The sequence below is a fragment of the Nycticebus coucang genome, chromosome 1 (genome assembly GCF_027406575.1).
Source record: "Nycticebus coucang isolate mNycCou1 chromosome 1, mNycCou1.pri, whole genome shotgun sequence".
Classification (NCBI taxonomy): domain Eukaryota; kingdom Metazoa; phylum Chordata; class Mammalia; order Primates; family Lorisidae; genus Nycticebus; species Nycticebus coucang.
Window position 1 is genome coordinate 127872426 of NC_069780.1, and position 19370 is coordinate 127891795.

Here is a 19370-nt window from a genome sequence, read left to right on the forward strand (position 1 = left end):
TCCCTGACCACGATGGGATTGCTAGAGGAGCTGTCTCACGTGAATCACCAAACTCCATGAGACAGAAGGGTGACAGACAGAAATACAGAAACAGAATTTTTCAAAATTAGTAATTTAGGAAAGCCATGAGGAAAAAATTGTATCTTTTATCTTATAGAAACCTTAATCCTTTTAATGCCTTGAAATAGGAGAGTATTTATACTTATTGTTCAATTCAGCTTTTTCATCCAATGAGAATCAGTAATTTGGCAGGGTATTTTTCTTTCTTTTTTTTTTTATATTTTATTTTATTTTTTATTGTTGGGGATTCATTGAGGGTACAATAAGCCAGGTTACTCTGATTGCAATTGTTAGGTAAAGTCCCTCTTGCAATCATGTCGTGGCAGGGTATTTTTTAAAATCTTAATTTAATAAACCAAAACATTTTAACAAATTAAGATTTGTAGAAACAGAAGACAGGTGCACGGCCTACAGACATATAAAAAAATGCTCATCATCCTTAATCATCAGAGAAATGCAAATCAAAACTACTTTGAGATATCACCTAACTCCAGTAAGATTAACCCATATCACAAAATCCCAAGACCAGAGATGTTGGCGCGGATGTGGAGAAAGGGGAACACTTCTACACTGCTGGTAGGAATGCAAATTAATACGTTCCTTTAGGAAAGATGTCTGGAGAACACTTAGAGATCTAAAAATAGATCTGCCATTTGATCCTACAATTCCTCTACTAGGTATATACCCAGAACACCAAAAATCACATGATAGCAAAGATATTTGTACCAGAATGTTTATTGCAGCCCAATTCATAATTGCTAAGTCATGGAAAAAGCCCAAGTGCCCATCGATCCACGAATGGATTAATAGATTGTGGTATATGTACACCATGGAATATTAGGCAGCCTTAAAGAAAGATGGAGACTTTACCTCTTTCATGTTTACATGGATAGAGCTGTAACATATTCTTCTTAGTAAAGTATCTCAAGAATGGAAGAAAAAGTATCCAATGTACTCAGCCCTACTATGAAACTAATTTATACCTTTCATATGAAAGCTATAACCCAACCATAACCTAAGGATATGGGGAAAGGGGACAGGGAGAGGAGGGGAGGGGAGAGGATGAGCAGAGGGAGGGTAATTGGTGAGACCACATCTACGGTGCATCTTACAAGGGTACAACTGAAACTTACTAAATGTAGAATATAAATGTCTTAACACAATAACTAAGAAAAAGCCAGGAAGGCTATGCTAACCAGTGTGATGAAAATTTGTCAAATAAAACCAGTGTATGGTGAAAAAAATAAAATAAAATAAAATAAAAAGATTTGTAGAAATAAAGCACACTATAATAGCACTTAGACTGGGATTCAGTTTCTTGTGTTGCCATTAGCTAAGTATGTCTCATTTCCTCACCTATAGATAAATAACAGAAATTCTGGACTTACATGAGTTTTGTGAACTTTAAAATAAATAAAATATAAATGAAATTCCTTTGAATCCACAAATGCTGTAACAGTTTTGTAAATAATTTCTTTTGGGCTAGGCATAGTGGCTCAGACCTGTAATCTTAGCATTCTAGGAGGCTGAGGCTGGTGGACTACCTGAGCTCAGTAGCTCAAGAACAGCCTGAAAAACAATGAGACCCCGTCTCTACTAAAAATAGAAAAACTAGCCAGTCCTCCTGGAGGACACCTGTAGTCCCAGCTACTCAGGAGGCTGAGGCAAAAAGATTGCTTGAGCCCAAGAGTTTGAGGTTGCTGTGAGCTATGGTACCACCACATTCTATCCAGAGCAACAGAGTAAGACTGTCTCAAAAAAACAAAAGAAAAACCTCCAAACAAACAAAAAAAATTCTTTACCCATTTCAACCACTCCTGGCTGTTCTGGTCTGAGGCTAGGCAGCAATGCCACAACTCTGAGAGCCACCAACACCATGAACTCAGGAAAAAGAAACATCAAGACACTTGGTGCCTTGCTCTGGCGTCTACTGAAATATGAAACGTGATGAAAGCTATTAAACTAAAAAACAAACTGCAAAGAGACACTTCATGTTGTGAAGCGGATGGGTAGATTCCCATTACAAGGTTGAGTTGCCTTCACTCCAGTGACAGAGCTCCGAAAGATTCCTATAGTTGGAGGCTAACAGAACAGAGCTACCTAATCATATACATAATATCAAAGTCAGATTATCTCCCTCCCAGAGTTTTGCATAATACTGTTAAAGGTGGTATAAGCTTGAATAACCCTTATGGGGAACAATTTTATACTCCATATTGAAATTCTTTAAACTCCTCAAATCATAAAAGTGAATAAAGCAGAATCCTAACTATGAATGAGACCTGAAGGATGACGATTTGGCTGACATGCATCTGCAGGGTCAAACTGGTCATTAAATTTTTAAGTAACAGTTAAATATCATACTATTTCCCAGATCCGAGTTAAGTGCCTATCATACCATTCTGGAACCTCCATAAAGTCCTTCTGGGGCAATGTTATTCAAACGTTTTTATCAAGGCACACTTGAACCTATAGTTAAATTTACATGGCACACTTAAATTAGTTGATTAAAAAAAAAAAAAAGAATACACTTTGCTTTGAACTTCCTTTGAAAATAATTTAATTAATGACCTTTAAAAATGTCTGCAGCTCACCTAAGATCCTCTCGAGACACACCAGTGTGCCACAGCACAGCAGCATACCACACTGTTCTAGGCAGGGGTCACCAGGTCAAACACAGGAAACTCAGTAAAATTTGAAAGTATTTGTTTTAATATAAAACAACACTGCATGGAACATACCCTAAAAAATTTATTGTTAAATTTAATTCAAATTTAACTGGATGCTCTATACTTTTATTTGCTAAGTCTGGCAACCCTACTCTAGACTACCATTCAACCCAGTAATTTAACGGCTAGTGACTGAACCACCAATATCTACTGCACCCTGCCCCAGGGCTAGAGCAAGAGTTCCTATTTTGATCAATGTTTGGGAGAGTTAGCCCACAAAAAAATCCCTACTTTTTTTTAGGAAGAGACAGGCATTCTTACCATGTTTCCCAGGCTGGTCTCAAATTCCTCAAGCAATCCTCCTGCCTCAGGGTCCGAAAGTGCTGGGATTACGGTTGCAATCACCACATCTGGCCAAAAACCCCCTATTTCTGGGAACCGTCACTGGCCTTAGATGTCCTGCTGTGCCCCCATGTCCTGCTGTGCCCCCTCTCCAGCCCCAGGTAGTCCCATGGCCCCCACAACCCACATCCCCATCCCCCAGCCAGAGTACGCTGGATAACCTTGTGGTGGCAGCGCTGGCACGTTCTTGCACCTATCCAGCTTCCCAAGGCTGCGGCAGCCTGCTGCTCCCCTTCTAGGGTTTCCTGCTGTAGGACTGCAGACTCCATAGGACTGTGGCTCAGAGACAGTAGGGAGAGACTTGGGAAAAACATGGACCAACAGTGACAGAGGCCAAGGAGGTGCCAGCTGAGCCTCCCTGGGACCAGGGGGGGAGGCAGAGGAAGAAGAATGGGGCACACCCAGTGCAGATTCACTTTCCTCTTCTATTTAGAAACCCACCAAAAACCTGCTTTCCATGCCCTTTAACATCAATTATTTTAATTAACTACCTGACAAGGAAAGCCCACTTATACTCTGTGCCAGGTGCTGTTCTAAATGTACATTCATCATCATCTTCCCCATTTTTCCAGAAAATGAAGATCAAGAGAGATTATTTAAAATTTAATTGAGAGAAGAGATGCCACCTTTTAACAAACAAGATCTGCTGCCCTCTATCTTGATGGTAAGTTAAGATTTGGGATGGGCGCAGTACTCACGCCTATAATCCTGGCAGTCCGGGAGGCCGAGGCAGAAGGATTGCTTGAGCTCAGGAGTCTGAGACCAGCCCAAGCAAGAGAGAGACCCCATCTCTACTAAAAATAGACAAATCAGCTGAGCATCCCCGTGTGTGCCTTTACTCCCAGCTACTCAGGAGGTTAAGGCAAGAGGATGGCTTGAGCCTAGGTCATATGTTAAAATGTCTAAGACCTGGACAGGAGCTGTATTTTCTACAAAAGAAAAAAAAAAAAAGGCTTCTTCCTTGACAGGTATAAATATTGACATTGACATCCATCTTCAAAGAAGAATTATGGTAGAATTATTTTTATAATAGTTGCAGACTGCTGAAAAAGTTTGGCAGTTTCAAAGTGTTTTATTCCTTAAAAATGTCAATCAACAGCAGGTTACAGTAGAGACTCCCAAGTAAAAGCCTCCTCCAGGCAAGCTCTCAGCCAAATCTTTGCTCTCTGAACACAAGGCGAACTATAAACAGAAAGGAGAAGTGAGGATGGAGAACAGCATGGGCTGCAGGCGTCCACCCTGACACCCACATGCCACCCGTCTGCCTCCCCAAGTGTGAGAGCTCATTGTTGTTTAAGCCCCTCATTTTACAGACAAGGAAACCAAGGCCCAGCCACTATGGTAGCCTGTCCCAGATAACAGCAAAATAATAGCAGAGCAGGATTTGATTTACCTCTCCCATCACTGTAAGGCACTTTGCCACTACACCGTTACGTAAAAGTAGTACGTAAGAGGAACTCTAAAACCAGAACAAAGAAAAGTGCTGGGACAGAAAGATGTTATTCCTGGCCAGAGTAAATGTGAGAGGAGGTAGTATTTTGTTGGCTCTTGAAGGATGAGCAGGATTCCAATCAGTGGAGATAGGTGAGGGACAGGGAGAAGACTGGGAGCAGAGAAGGCATACACTGTCCTTCTCAATCCCACTGTTTCAGAAGCAGGAGAGACAGGCACCAGAGGAAGGGGCTACAGAAAACCATCTTCAACTGCCACTGATGTTTCCTCTGATTTTAATTCTTGGGCCCATGAACCAAATATCATGCTATGTGCAAGAGAATCATCTACGCATGGAATGCAGCTTAATGCTCAGCCATATTTGATTGAATGCATTATGATGTATTTTGTTCAACTTGACTATTAGGCATAAATAGTCAACAGCTTATGAATATCACTGCAGCAGGTCTTACTACACCTTTTCTGCAGCCAAAGCAACTATTTCTGGGGAAACTACAAGTTTTTTGTGCTGGGAAAAGGGGAGAGATTGGGAAGTGTTTCTACACCCTTATCAGCTTCAAGCATTCACTTGCATAATCCACACAGGAGCACCTACTTTGACAGTCCTTGGGACCGAAATGCCTCAGGCCCTTTCTTGATCTCAGAAGGGCTTGTACCTAAGAACCTGTAGTTCACCTGTCCCAGCTCCATGACACCTGGACTGTGGATTTCCCTTTGGGCTAGAGAGAACCACACAGTTCAAGCGCTTCCAGGGAATCCTTCTGCCCTGCACGTTTGACTCATTCCCTCCTACAAATTGAGACCCTGTGAACCACACTTTCCCCTCCTCCTCCTATAAGTTGAATTCATATTATTTATACAAACCCCCACAAACTATAAACCCCAATCATCAAAATCCACCCATAAAAGTCATTTGGTTTAATAAGAAAACAATCCCCGGAGAGCTGAGACCGCAGTGGATATGGTGGAGCTTCCCCAGGACACGTCTTGGTCTGCTTTATGTGCCAGTGTGCTGGGCCCTGACCCACACATAGCAGGTGGGGGTTTGGCAGCTGCAGCCCCTAGGCCAGCCTTCTTTGCCTTGGAGCAAACTCTTCCTCCTTTTATTCCAGTGTACCATCGAAATATTATTTTCTTTTCTTCTTTGAGACATAGTCTCACTATGTTGCCCTCGATTGAGTACCAGGGTGTCACAGCTCACAGCAACCTCAAACTCTTGGGCTTAAGGAATTCTCTTGCTTCAGCCTACCAAGTGGCTGGGACTATAGGCCAAGTGACCCAGCTATTTTTTGGTTGTAGTTGTCATTGTTTGGCAGGCCCCGGCTAGATTCAAATCCGCCAGCTCCAGTGTATGTGGCTGGTGCCCTGGCCGCTGAGCTACAGGCACCCAGCCAAAATATTATCATTTTCTATGTGTGCTGCAAAGTGAAAAAGGTTGGAAAATACTGGCTTACCTTAGAATATGTTTATGTTTAGGACAATAGTTCAAGTCATCCCTTGGCAAGTCACTTCCCCTTCATGAGCTTTAGTTTGCTCACAAGTATGAAGAGGTTGTTACACTAAAAGGTCTCTAATTTCCCTTCTAGTCCAACAGTAAAATTATTCTGCAAACTGTGAAATCCCATATAATATTTTAAATAACATTTTGTGAAAAGAGGCAAAAATTTAAAACAAGACTTGGAGACTGCTGAAGAATTCTAGCTAATCCTTACTGATCTAATAAATTTGGTTAGGAGTTTGCTGTGTGCCAGAGAGCCGTGACTCATCCGGGGATTACACCTAAACCAGAAAGGCGCGTTTCCTGTTCTCTTTGTGCTGTGCTTACGGTCCACTGGGAAACACAAAAAGGAGTGATTATTATTTAGTGGGATAAGGACTAAGGAGGGGAGAAACACAGAGAGGGTGATGGTATGTGAGAGGGGTGCCCACCTGGCCTGAAAGGGGGAGGCCTTAGTGCGAGAGCTGACGTCTAAGATGAGACTCGGACAAGTGGGAGCTAGGGAGTCAGGGAGTGGGGGGAGTGGGCTGTGCACACAAGGTGGGAGAGGGTAGGGTGGGGAAAGATGACATTCTAGGCAGAGGGAACGCCATCTGTCAAGTCCCAGAGGCACAGTGACTTGGGAACAGCAAAAAGTCCAATCTGGCTGGAGAGTAAAGCATGAGCTCAAAAGGGACAGCAGCAGGGCAGGTAAGAGAAGCCCTGTGGGTCACAGGGGGAACGGGGAGCGGGGCAGGGTAGAGGTGGGAGACCCAGTGGCAGCTGTGGATTCAAATACTTAGGTTATGTAGTGAATCAGGGAAGGGGACCAAAAAAGAGTGTTTAAAAAAGTATTGTTGAAACTGGGAGAACAAAAATGGTAGAAAGTTGGCTTGTTCAGAAGTCCTATAATAAGTGCACATAATGCGGAATTCAGGCGAGTATACTTATAATTAAATGCACAAAAGACCATTTCTTAAAACTATATGATTATCAAAAGCAACAATGTCATTTAACTTTGAAATTATTTTCAGGATGTATTTTATAATTAACACCCATAAAATATTTTAAATTGAATTTTATGTAAGTCCCTTCTCAACACTATCCCTATATATAAATTTATACCCTGAAAAATAGAATGCACTTCACCATAGCAACAATTCTATACCAACTCCTACTCAAGTTAGAAAAAGCATATGTAATAGAAATGAATATTCTAGAATATTCTGAGATGACTGCTTGGAGGAAAAAAGAATCACTCCATTTATTTTGTAAAGATTTAAATATAAGAATTCAATGTTTCTTTAAAACATTCTTATAATTAGGAGGCATTTTAGTTTCTCAAATCTTGTTTTATTAAACAATATAATACACTTTTTTAAAAGAGAGGGAAAAAGAAAAAAAGAATGAAAAAGAAAAGAAAACAACAGCAAAAAAATAAATAAATGCCAAAGATAATATACTTAGGATCAAATCATAGGAAATAACCTTTAAGTTAAATATAAACTAAGCTACTAAATATCAGAACCATAGTATTATTTTCTCAAGAAAAGCTATACCCTACTGTTACTATGGAAATGGAAATTGGAATTATGTTCACATGGTCTTCTTTTTAAAAGACAATAAAAGGATTAGTACTTGTTAACTTGTTTGATAAATAAGTAATACATTAATTTCCTAATAAGAATGAACAAGTTCATAGACACTGGGTCTCAGGTTGCTATGGTCTGAGTGCTTGCGTCCCCCCAAATCCAAATCTTGAAATCCTAACCCCCAAGGTGATGGTTTTAGAAGGTGGCACCTTCAAGAGATGATGAGGTCAGGAGAGCCTAGGAGAGACCCCTTATCCCATGATGTGAACACACAGAAACTGAGTGCCAGCACCCTGACCTTAGACTTCCCAGGCTCCAAAACTATGAGAAATAATACATTTTTGCTTATAAACTACTCAGTCTATAATATTTTGTTATAGCAGCCCGAATAGGCAAAGACATGGGTTCTATACTACCAATTCTTTGTACGATATCAAAAAGCTATATTAAACTACACGTAATTCCTAGACATAACTCCTTTCACTTCCCACTCCTGAGGCCAGCCAAATTCATCATGCCATACATCTCTGCCATCCTTGCTTATAGCCCAGGGTAGATACTTTGTTACAGTCCCAAGCCCCTCTGTTCTGGGCTTTCTTTCTCTGAACTACTCTCCAGCAGCTGCCCCCCAATCTCAATTCTTTCACTGCCCTCGGAAAAATTCTCCAATACTTCTGTTTCTAACCACCTTACTTCACACTCCCTTCCTATGTGCAATGAAGGCTTATAGTGTAACCTGGCTGTGTGTCATTTCCTGCAGCCCTCTCATCTAGGGGCTGAGCTCTCGGCCACGTACTCCCCCATGTACCGTGGGTTCAGAAGTTCTTCCTTGCTTTACCACCTCTGCTCATTCTCACTGCAGGCATCTACAAACTTTCAGGTCACGGGTCTCTGTTCTTTACAATCTTATAATCCCAATCAATGTCATTTTCCATGAGAAATCCTGCTGTGATCTTAGATGATTTCAACATTTACAAGGATGACTCTTGCCAAACTCTGTTCCCTGATCTGTTCATCTCCAAAGACCTTTCCCCCAGGTGCTACCAACCTTCCATGGCCACACCTAGGATTCTGCCTTCTCCCAGAACACTACCTCTGAAAGCTTAAAGTCAAGCATTGCATTCTTTCATTCTACCTCTCTCCCTCCATATCAATTCTTTGACCCTATCAATATACTATTTTACTCTGCACTGAAGACTCTAAGACCAAACTCTGATCAGGCTTCTCTGAGCCCTCTTCTCAACTAGATCTCAACTTTGGCCTATAAAAACTACAGACTCACAAATGATTTCGTCCATCCTTTCCACTTAAGACACTTGACCTCCAGCAGAGTTTCTAATAGCTCAGCTGCTTCCTTAACATGACCCTAGTCCAGTCCCACTTAAAGTGCCAGAATTCTTGCCTGAATTTACTGTCCTAGCCAAAACTTAGTGATAGGCAGATAGACCCCTGAAACCCTTCTTAGAATGGCTATTTCAGAAAGCTCACAATTATAAATACTTTCTCTTCCCCTCTGAGATGTAAATTTTCTATCAACTAGAACTGTCTTCTTAATAGAACTGGCTCTTTGAAGTGTGGTACACACGGTATAAGCACCAATTTGTAGACTCATATTAGTTTCATATTAACCAACCTCAACCCCCACCCTGTTCCCTCTCGCTAACCCCTCATTCTCTCTTTAAAATGCCCCATCACCTCTGCACAAATCAAAGAGTTCAATTAATGCTGAACACTTCCCTATTGCAACAGGATTACTAAATAAAATCTATCCTTACCACTTTAACTAGTGGCTGGCTCTGTTTAGCTTTGACACAGTAACTTACACACCTTGCCATAAGTTCCCTCTTTGTGACGTGAACTGGCCTCTTCCTTATCTCTGAACACTTCTTTCTTGATGCTCCAACCACACTCCGCATCTTTCAGATCCTTGAATTCACCCCACCATGCCTCACGTCCAGCCTCTGTCACACTGGTTCCTCTCCCTAGAATACCCCTCCACCCCCACTTCTCTGGCATGCAGTGCATCATTCTTCAGTTGGTATCTCCTCCTGGGAACCTTCCTTAATGCTCCTCCCCACGCTGGGTTAGGTCAGCCAGCTACCTATTCCCAGGACACCCTGGTTTTCTAGAACATGGTCTTTACCCAGCTGTATTATATTAGCCTGTCTTCTCTGTGAGACCACGAAGAGTTCTGTCTTGCCATTTTCTGTTCCTAATACTCACTTTATTACCTACAGCATAGGCACTTAATATATATGTGTTAAATAAATAAGTATTTAGGGTCATTAATGTTCTGTAAGAGAACTCTAGCCCATATAATGAAAATTTTCATCACTGGAATCAGCTGAAACGTCTCTGACTCTTTCACAGAACCTTTGAAAATAGTAGAACACAGGACAAAGCATATAACATTATATGGCTACATAACATATATATAACATATAACACTAAAAGGAACTTGCAAAACCATGGATTCCAACCCCACCAACATACTTAGGTATTTACAATTACAAAGAATTTTTACTGGGTTACATAGGTTAACTAATTAGGACCAACCCTTTAGTTCCTAAATCTTTCCATCTATAATCATTTATTAGAAATAGCACCAATTCCATATTTGAAGCCAAATTTAAAGCCAAAGTTAATTATAAATACATTTATTTGGTATTTAAGAGTTTGTAATACTATCGACTTTGAGTTCTTTTTTGCCATGATGTGCTACTTACTGATAAATTTGTACCGTTGGGAACATACTGATCCTGTTCTCCCAGCAGCATGTCAATCACAGGGTGCCTTCCATTTTTTATTATGATTTTCTTTTCCTCCTGTACAGTTGGTCTGCAAAAAGAAGTACATTTCCATTTACTAGGCATGGAAACAGCCTTTTAACAAAAACCTCTAAGACAGCATGAAAAATTTTAGTACTCTGTAAGACAGATCACAAAACCTTAAATTCAGATTTTAAGAACATATATCCAGAATAAGGGTCTGAGTATAAAGTTAGATTTTAAATATAAAGTTGGGAAAGCAATTATTATAACAACACACTGATGCATTAGAAGAGTCTATTCTTCTATTGTGGTTTATAAGATCCCTTTTCTTTGGGGGGGGGCTTTTTTATATTTTTTTATTAAATCATAGCTGTGTACATTAATGTGATCATGGGGCACCATACCCTGGTTTCATAGACCGTTTGACACATTTGCATCACACTGGTTACATAGCCTTCCTGGCATTTTCTTAGTTATTGTGCTAATACATTTACATTCCACATTTACTAAGTTTCATATATACCCTTGTAGATCCCTTTTCTTTTAAAAAAATTTTTAAGAGCTGGGCCTCACTGTATTGCTGGATTGCTGTGGCTATTCACAGGCATGATCATAGCACACTACAGCCTTGAACTCCTAGGCTTGAGTGATCCTCCCACGTCAGCCTCCTGAGTAGTGGGAATACAGGAGATGCTACTGAAGTAAGCTTTATTTTCCATTTTTCTATTATCGTCTGAGATTAAATCAACATTTTCTTTAGTAAAGGTAACAGTTCAGATTATTATGCCTTAAATTATTTTCAGTAAAAAGTATAATAAAATCATATAATATTATTTCTAGATTTATATCAATATAAACTATGTTTATATGTTAGAAACAAAATGACCTAAAATTTTCATATTCTGCTTAACTGAAATATCTTTCTACAGGTCTTTGGCATCTTTCACTTTTGATGCAAAAATTATTTTTGTTTGCTGTTCATGTTTTTTTAAAACCTCTGTATCTGTTCTTACCTACAGCTTTATCTGTATCTGTGTCCCTTTGAGCCGTGCCCCACTCTCAGGCCTCCTCTCTGGAGGTCACCACTGAGACCAGCTTGGGGATTTCCCTCTCAACCCTCTTCTATGCCTTTGTGTTTACATATGCATTGTATTGGCTGTGTTTTCCCTAAAAAAACAGTCACATTATAATATATCATGCTGGAACTACTTTAAAAATACATATACAAAGTAAATTTAAAAAACAGATTTTACCATTTACCATCTGGGTCCAAGCTACCCTTTTGTTTATTTTACCAAAGTGAGAATAAAGGAATAGTGGGGGGGGGGAATGAACCTCATGACAAATTTAGTAAGAATTTGAACAAAAAAAAAGCTCAAATTTTTATTCCACATTTTCCCGGTTTTCAAGGTGTATGTACCCAGAATGAGCAACACGCTCTGGATATAACTGCTCGTCAGCGGTCAAGTATGTACCTGGAACATATTCATTTGTAAATATAAATTCCAAATTTCAATGCATTTCTAATAGGTTCTAGTTCACTACTCTGGCTAGTCTCACACTTGCATCCACAAAAACGTAATACTTGAATTTTTTTTTAAAGCTCATAAATTTCTTGAAGAGAGGAAATTCTCTGCTCCATAACTATAAAGCATTTTCATCTTTAGATTTATGAACCACAAATTAGAATAAATCAAATGAATACTTTCATTTCTATATCATCTATTTCCTATCAATCTCCTGCCTGTCTACCTACAAACTATACTGAGTAAATTTTAATGAACAAATAAAATAATATAACAAAGGATAAAAGAATACCAAGTCTTTTAGCAGAACAGGATGGTATGGGTTCTTGTCACCAAATATTGCATGATAGATGTCTCCTACTACAGAATGACTAACTGGATGAGAATAACACATTTCATATTGTCATTACAAACACATTATTCACACATCAATTCTTGAGTTTGAGAAAATTCATATAGGTTGTCTGTTGATATAAGAAATCCTACCATGATTATTAGTATCTAGAGTGCTGGTATCTTTTCCTTCACATTCATCTTCTAATTAACCTAAAAATGTAAAATGTCCTTCTGTAAATTGTTTCCTCTTGCTATTATAGGTGAAAAATGAAAAATTCTGGACCTCAACTGTGTTGAACAAAAGCTGGAAGCAAACGCCAATGGTGGCATCTGGGTTCCTTTGTACCTTCTTGAAAGATCAGGTAACACAAGGAAAATGGGAGAATGATGTGACAGTGATTTTTTTTCCCTCTCTTTTGCATCATGGTTCTCCAGTTTTCTTTTTATGTTGGACTTCTACAGTGTAATTGGAATAACTGAAAACAATGTTGAAATAATTCCCAGGATGATAAAATACCAAAATGTTTCAAGATCACCAAAAAGCCCAAAATACATTTTATTTTATTTTATTTTCCATAATATATTTTAGATTCACAAAAAGGCCCAATGGAGCCACAGGATATATAAAAAACAGAATAAGTTTTATTCTCCTCTCCAAAAGACAAAAAGGAAATTTTTTCTTTGTTCTTTGGAAAACCTTCAAGATACTGCAATTATGTCTAGTGGACTTGTATGGTATGATAGGTAATTTCTTAATTATCTTAAGGATAATTTCTTGTTAGATTTTCCGAATTCTTTTGAAGCAGCTACCTCAATTAGTTAACTCTATTATTAAACATTTAGACTATGTCCAATCTTTAGCATTATCAACAATGCTGCATCAAATAACCCTACACACACCTCCATGTATATATGTCCAGGAGTTTCCCTAAGCTATGGTAAATTATTGAAGTGGAATTTCTAAGTCATAAGTTATGCCTTTATTTTTAGCTTACTAGATAAGGGCAGCTATACCCTCCCATAAGCAGGATACAAATGCTAACTTACTTTCTCAGACCTTCACCTAGAGTTGGAATTATCAAACTTCCTCATTTTTGACAAGGTGGTGGGTGAACAGTGTCATACCACTGTTTGAATTTGCACTCACTGACTACTAAGACTGAGCATCTTTTTGCCAGTTTCTGTCCATTTGCTGGTCTTTCTCAGCATCCTACCAAGGACCTCCTCAAGTTCCTTTGACTTGGAACTTTTCACATATAAACACATTTCTCAACCTACCCATACCACTAAGAAATACTACTTTTCCTAAATACTTAATTCTTCTTCAATATATCTGTCTAATAAAAAATTCCAAGAACAAACTTTCACATTTTTTCAAAGAATGACCACAGTATCTCCTGAGTAAATAATTTGAAATCATATGTTGGAGAGAGACACTTAAAATTACAAGAAAAGGAAAGCTTTGGGATTTTAGAATATAATTCTGAAGTCAAAATTCTTATCAAGTAATTCATGAATTTACTTTTAAAAAGTATTTGTAAATGATAACCAATTTTAAAATAAAATCATAGGTGCTCTGCCAAGTGAAATCGATCTATCACATTCGTGACATTGATGACTTCCCAGGAAGATTTTCACTTCAGAATAAAAGTGAGTGATTTGTTCTACACTAAAATTTACATTGATTTATTCTGTTGCTATCAAAATTATCTAACGACAAAACTGTCCCTGGTTGAGTCAGAAAAAAAGTATAATTCACAGAGCTGGTATGATAATATTAAAATGGAATGAATAATTCTATCAAGAAAGATATGGTAAACATGTTGATACTACCTTATGACAGTTAAGGAAAAAGAACTTCTTGGAAAGAATAAAATGTTTGAACTTGAACAACTATTTTATTTTGTATTTTAAAACTGCATCTCTCTTTTAACTGCTCCAGAGAAACAGAACCTAATCTATATTAGAAAAACTACAGAATACTGATAGACTCAGAATAAGACTTTTTCCTAAAGGTTTAGACTATAGTAAATAAGATATCTTAACAGCATTCAGAAAGAAAAGAATGCAATTATGAAGCCAAATAATCAATATGAAATAACTGCAACAGTTCAAATGCACAAGTCTTTTAAAAAGCTAGAAATCTAAGAAAAACCTGTGTAAATTTCAGGTATGTATATACTAGTTTAAAATGAATTTTAGATAGAATTTCCTATTTCGTGGCTATATACACTCTAGTTTATTTTTGACCAAAAAAAAGAGACTGATGATATTGCTAAAAGACTACAGTTTGATTCATTTAGGTATTTTTTCAGATGGATTTTCTTAATATGAAATATATAGTATCTAATTTTGAAAGTTTTTCCTGTTAGTTTTTTTTTTTTCTTTTGCATCTAAAACTTTTCCTTCTTCGTGGGACAGTCCAGCAGCTAATGTCTCTGGGTCAGCCATCTTGAATTCTCCTCCACTTTGTAAAGATTTTTAGAATGCGAAAAATGTCCTGAATATCCCACTGATAGACTAGATTATTGGAAACAATCCTCCTAATGAGGAAAAATAGAAAAGTTGGACAAAGTATAGAAAACAGCTATCCAAAGGCACCTGATAACAAGATGGCAAGAAATCCAGGCCAGGATCTGGGTGGGACAGAGGCATAGGAAAGGGCCAGTTTTCCCCCTGGGTATTTGTTAATTTCTGAGGGAGTAGCTGATACTAAGTGCTATAGATAGTTTGCTCTGGATTAAGACACCAAGGGGCTATCCACCAGCCACAGCAGTGCATCTGAAGTACAAACTGCAGCTCACTTTTGAATCACCTCTACCCCTGATTTGCATTAAGGGATGCCAGACTGTTAAGTGTCGTGAGAGGTCTGGTGGAAATAAAAGTAACTCCTTTCAGAATGAGTATAACATCAAATTATTTCTACAAATGACTTTGCAAAAACAATGCCCAGTAGACATGCAAAATTACCAAGACATTCAAGGAGATAAATGAATTACAACTAGCAGAAACACAAAACAATAGAAACAGATCCACCAGGACTCCAGTTATTTGAATTATCAGACACAGACTTTAAAATCACTATGCCCACTGTGTTTAAAGGATAAACCATGAGACCAAGAATTGACAGAGAAGTAAAAATGATTTTTTACAAGAATTAATATGGCTATGAAAAGTACTAACAATCCACAAGTTTAGATATTGTTATTAAAGAAATGTTATAATACTGAAGTCCTTCTGCTTTTTAAATAGTTTAACATCTATAAATAATAACAGCTGCTACATGTATTACTAAGTAATTATCTGGCCTACTGAAAAGGGAGATATGTCTTTATCTCATTTAATCTACACAACATTCCTGAGAAGTAGGTATTATATTATCAGTGTAGTATCCAAGGATCAGAGAAGTCAAGTAAAGGGCTTACGGTGAGCTGTTAAATGTCCACGCTCCTATTCAAATATGTGATTGTCCGGTCCAAAGTCTATACTCTGAAGGACATGCCTAGAGATTCATGTTTTACTTATGTAAATCAAGGGGCCTCTTGATAACATATACTGGAAGATGCCAAAAGAACAAGGAGAAGCTGCAAACTAAAGAATTCAGGATCACACTTCCATATAGCAAACGATCTAAAATGTTTTTTTTAATCTCTGGTGAGTCCAGGAATTAATCATATAGTTTTAAAATGATGTAATAAGGGATACGTTTTCACTCCTCAGATAGTTTTTTGCCAAAACTACATCTCAATGAAGAATTCCTACAACCTGAAGATTTATCTCATTTATCAATTCATAACTTTACTTTTCACAATTTTACATATACCTGAGCCTTAAAGGTACACAGCTAATTAGCAACAGAGGATGGGCTTGAACTGGCCCTGACATCAAAGTTGGACTCCGATTATTACTCACACTAAAGATCATATATTAATACTGTTTGAAATTATACATTATATGTACACAATGAGACACTATTCAGTCATGAAAAGAAATGAAATCCTGTCATTTGCAGTAACATGAATGGAACTGGAGGAATTCCAGTTAACTGGAATTGTTAGGTGAAGTAAGCCAAGAACCGCAAGACAAAGGCTGCACGTTGGGAGCTAAAAGGAGGGGGTGAGTAGAATGGTGGTTACCAGAGGTCTAAAAGGAGAGTAGGGAGAACGAAGACAAAGTAAGAAATATAAATGTATTTATTACCACAGATTGTACACCTAAAAGTGGTAAAGATGATAAATTACATGTATATTTTACCTCAATAAAAATAAATAAATAAAATGTCTATCGGTAACTAACTGGGCAAATCTGTATATGATGAATACCTCTTATGTGACAAGAAATTGGCAATAATAAAAACTCAAAGAACTTATTTTAAGCAAGTCTTCTGTGCCTGACACTGTATACATGCTCAATATGAAGGGACAGCAAAATAAAATGAAACAAAACAGCAAACAGTACGTTTAGGGCCCATAACTCACACAGCCAATTCCTCCATCTTTGCTCCTTCAAATAGAGAAATGCTGTACATTAAACAAACTTTTTAAAACATCTACTGTTTACTGGGTACTGTGCTAGGTACAAATGCCATATATATTTTTAAAAAAAGATAGTTGGCCCAAACTAGACAGGAAACCAACATAAGAAAGAAGTGTGAAAGGTAAAACACAGATCTAATGCCCTCTCTGGGCCACAGCCCTGCCAGCCAATATAACTTACATGCTTTCTTTCTGGTCCTCATAGTAAGCCAGTGAGTCTCTGAATTTTTCTTAAGTAAGTGAAAAGACTGAAACTTTCAGAAGATACGCAACTTGTCTAAAAGTTAAAAGCTAAGACTTAAAGTTAGAGCTAGATGATACTAACATCCTTTAAGAAAAGGAGAATAAACCTGCCATGTTGGGATGTTCAGAGGTCAATAAAAGCACAAGACTCCTAGAAGTGATCAAGAACTACAGTAATATCTCGGGATATAAAATCAATGTCCACAAATCAGTAGCCTGCCTATACGCCAATAACAGTCAAGCTGAGAATCAAATCAGTCATAATATCCTTCCTCAATAGTGTCAAAGGAAACGAAATACCTTGGAATATATCTAACAAAGTATGTGAAGGATCTCTACAGAGAGAACCATGAAACCCTGAGAAAAGAAATAACAGAAAATGGGGTGGGGCCTTAGTGTGTGTCACACTTTATGGGGGCAAGACATGATTGCAAGAGGGACTTTACCTAACAATTGCAATCAGTGTAACTGGCTTATTGTACCCTCAATGAATCCCCAACAATAAAAAAAAAAAAAAAGAAAAAAAAGAAATAACAGAAAATGCTAACAAATGGAAAAAGATATCATGCTCATGACTGGGAACAATCACTATCATTAAAATGTCTATACTCCCTAAAGCAATATACAGATTTAATGCACTTCCTATTAAAACACCACAATCACACTTTGAAGAACCTGGAAAAATAGTTCTTTGATTCATATGGAAGCAGAAAAAACTCTGAATAGCCAACACAACTCAATGAAACAAAAATAAATCCGGAGACATCACGTTTCCAGACTTCAGGTTATACTACAAGTCTTAAGTAATCAAAACAGCACGGTACTGGCATAAAAATACAGACATAGATCTATGGAACAGAATAGAGAACCTAGAGATTGACACCAGCCTCATATCATCACTTACCTTTGACAAACCAAACAAAAGCATACAGTGGGGAAAAGAATTCTAATTTAATAAATGGTGCTCAGAGAACCGGTTAGCCACATGTAAAAGACTCAAACTGAACCCTGCACCTCTCACCACTTACAAAAATTAACTTACTGTGGATAAAAGATTTAAATCTAAGAAATGAAACAATAAAAATCCTAGAGGAAAGTTTGGGAAAAACTCTTAACGATATTAGCCTTGAGAAAAAAATTCATGAAGAAGACCCCATTGGCAATTGCAGTAACAACAAAAATAAATAAACTGGACACTTGATCGAGTTAAAAAGCTTCTACATTGGGCGGCACCTGTGGCTCAAAGGAGTAGAGCACTGGCCCCACATGCTGGAGGTGGCAGGTTCAAACCCAGCCCCAGCCAAAAACTGAAAAAAAAAAAAAAAAAAAAAAGCTTCTGCATAGCTAAGGTCACAATCAACAAAACAAACAGATAACCTTCAGAATAGGAGAAGGTACTCACATGTTACAAATCAGACAGAGGACTAGTGACTGGAATATACAAAGAACTCAAGCAAACAAACAAGAACGACCAACCCCTCCAATCAATGAGCTAGTGAAATGAAAAGAACCTCCCCCAAGAAGATAGGCAAGTGGCCAAGGAACACATGAAAAAATGCTCATCACCCCTCATCATTAGAGACACACAAATCAAAACCACTTTGAGACATTTACCTAACACATCTGAGAACAGTCCACATCACCAGGTCCTAAAGCTGCAGATGCTGGTACACTTATGCACTGCTGGTGGGACAGCAAACAGGTACAACCTTATGGGAAAGAAGTATGGAGCATCCTCAAAGAACAAAAAGTAAACCTCCCATTTGACCCTGCAATCCCATCTCTAGATATCTACTCGGAAGAAAAAAAGTCTTTTTACTATTAGGTCACGTGCACGCTCAATTCAGTTTGAAAGATGTGGAAACAACTCAAGTGCCCATCAACCCATGAACAGATTAATAAACTGTGAGACACACACACACACACACACCAAGGAAAACTATTCAGCCATAAAAAGATGGAGACTTTCCATCTTTTGTATTTATCTAAATGGATTTGGAGAGCATTCTCCTAAGTATCTCAAGAACTGAAAAGCAAACATTCCACGTAGTCAGTATTAATCTGAAAACAAGAGACAAACAACTATAGGCCCAAATGAGAAAAAAACACAATTAAATGCAAGAAGGGAAACGGAGGGAGAGGGACTCAGTAAATTCCAACTATCAGGGACAATGTAGGAGTGTATGACATACTTTTTGGCTGAAGGACTCAACTACAACTCAGCCTTTGAACTTTACCTTACAAACGCAAATAACATAACCTAATCGTATATATACTCATATTGGAATGACGCTGAGCTATCAACAA

At 38.1% G+C, this 19370-nt stretch overlaps 1 protein-coding gene across 2 annotated transcripts in view; it reads right to left on the reverse strand.

The window, feature by feature from the left end:
* The window catches only part of MSH3 (mutS homolog 3), a 211883-nt gene that overhangs the window by 61269 nt on the left and 131244 nt on the right, over positions 1–19370 (reverse strand). For both annotated transcript variants that reach the window (XM_053587488.1, XM_053587499.1), the window contains one exon: positions 10379–10490. In XM_053587488.1, coding sequence (XP_053443463.1) covers positions 10379–10490 — 112 coding nt within the window. The remainder of the gene's footprint in view (positions 1–10378; positions 10491–19370) is intronic.